This window comes from Rhipicephalus microplus, chromosome 3, assembly GCF_043290135.1.
Source record: "Rhipicephalus microplus isolate Deutch F79 chromosome 3, USDA_Rmic, whole genome shotgun sequence".
Classification (NCBI taxonomy): domain Eukaryota; kingdom Metazoa; phylum Arthropoda; class Arachnida; order Ixodida; family Ixodidae; genus Rhipicephalus; species Rhipicephalus microplus.
This window is the reverse complement of record NC_134702.1, coordinates 39,092,798-39,094,665: the sequence shown is the minus strand read 5'-3', so window position 1 is coordinate 39,094,665 and position 1,868 is coordinate 39,092,798. Positions and strand designations below refer to the sequence as shown.

General features: G+C 47.0%; 1 protein-coding gene across 1 annotated transcript in view; it reads left to right on the top strand.

Moving 5' to 3' along the window:
* Positions 1–510: 510 nt before the first annotated feature.
* Positions 511–1,868, top strand: part of HPS4 (Hermansky-Pudlak syndrome 4 protein) — a 63,040-nt gene continuing 61,682 nt past the window's right edge. The window contains exon 1 of the mRNA XM_037427781.2: positions 511–824. Within this exon, the coding sequence (XP_037283678.2) occupies positions 776–824 (49 nt within the window). The 5' untranslated portion in view covers positions 511–775. The remainder of the gene's footprint in view (positions 825–1,868) is intronic.

Genomic DNA, 1,868 nt, shown 5'->3' with positions numbered 1-1,868 from the left:
TAAACATTAGTTCCCAAGCGAAGCAAGGCTCGCACTACGCGGCCGCCGCGTTGTTTTGGTTGTGTTGCCAACTTGCTCCAGTACTTCACGTTTTACCGCTGAACTTCGCTATTTCAGAATGGGTGGCGCACAGGATGACGTCAAGCGTGAAACTTAACGGCATCAAAGAACTCGAAAGCATGGATGCTAGATTATTAGTGATGTGGCGCGGCTATGCCTTAACAATAATGTATATTTTACGTATAGTGCAAGCACGCAAGAGGCGCAGTCACAGAAATCAGTGACGTTTGAACAAATGGCTCGTTGCAGTTTCGGCTCTCGTTAGTGTTATGATGTCATTTTTAACTTTCCAGAATGTTAACCTTAATTTATAACGGCACAGCATTGTTTGATGTATAAGCTGTAAACTGATGTATAAGCTGTGAAACTATTCTATTTGATTAGCTTTTAAAAGCTGATTAACAAATGCACACAGCACTGACCTAATGACCTGGAAACAGTACGATAGCAATAAAATGTAGAAAAGGTCAAGTTCGTTCTGCCAGAGGTCATCTGTACTGGCCTCAGCCGGTCTAGACGTTATCAAGCTCACATCATATCCGTAAATACGGGTGTTCGGTTACACGTCTGATTACCCGCGCCGGCACGCAAGAACGCTGGATGCTGGAGTATGCGCTCGCTGTAACGCGCGCCTGTTTTCTGCACTCATGAATTTTGTCACCGGTGACCGTGGACTCGTTCGAGAAGGTTACATCCCGTTCGACAATGAGAGGCGATGTGCTCACCTTGCCCGTGTTGGCATCATGGACATTTCTTCCACTTAGGTAAGGAGTTCTTACGACTTTCGGGTTCAAGAAAAGGTCCCGCAAGCAAAGGCTGTTTTGCACGACATCCAGGCTATGGTGTTAGCGGAGCTCCCGGGATAATAGGCGTCAAACTTCGAAGGATGATTCTCGCAGTCAATTGTGTACGTCGAGACCGACTACATGATCGAAACGTGAATGATCTCAGCGGTTGCCCGCTCTTTTCGCAGAACGTACCACCGGCCTATTGCCATTGATCGGATGGAGCGGTGTGCCGAACTTTCTCATTTGTTTAGCCTGATGCGATAGGTGTCGTTTAAGGTGGGCGAGTGGGTGCTCCCGAAGGTTGCGGGTTCGATACCAACCGCTGCTGTCGCATTTCTGTGGAAGAGGCCCGTGTACTGTGCACATCGCGGACGTGAGACTGATATGGGTGTGGGGCATGTACAAAATTTAACGTACACGCATTGCTGCTACGTGCTCCACAAGATGTCGTTATTGACGCTGCAGAAATTAGAAGAAAAAAGAAAGATAACCGTGCCCTAAAAAGCAAGTCGTTCAGCGTTGGCAATGTCCGGTAATTGATAATGGACAGCATTCAAATCGACAGTAAATTCATATATCGCGTACATCGTGAAACTAGTACGTATCTCGTCCTCTATCCCAAACTAAAAATTGTGACGCACGTTTTAGATATGTTGTATAGCGTTCTACAAGCACATCGCAATCAAACATTCCATACCGAAAGATACCGAAAGATTTCTCTGCGCATGGTACTGACAGCAGCGTGGGGCACCGACACAAACAGTGCGGGCATCAGTGTGTGCCAGCTGACACCAGTGATTATTCCAGTTGTTCCCAGTGCACGCCAGCGTCACAGCAGTGATGACACTGCCCTCACAAGCGCGACCCAGCTCTTCCCAGTGCGTTCATGTAACAGTGACTCCATTTAAAGAACGCCACATAGCCGAATTTTCTGGAGCCACTACAATTATGCGATTTTAGGACGTAAGACCCCAGATATTAATAATGATGCGGCGGTAATATCAACCACACACCATTTTA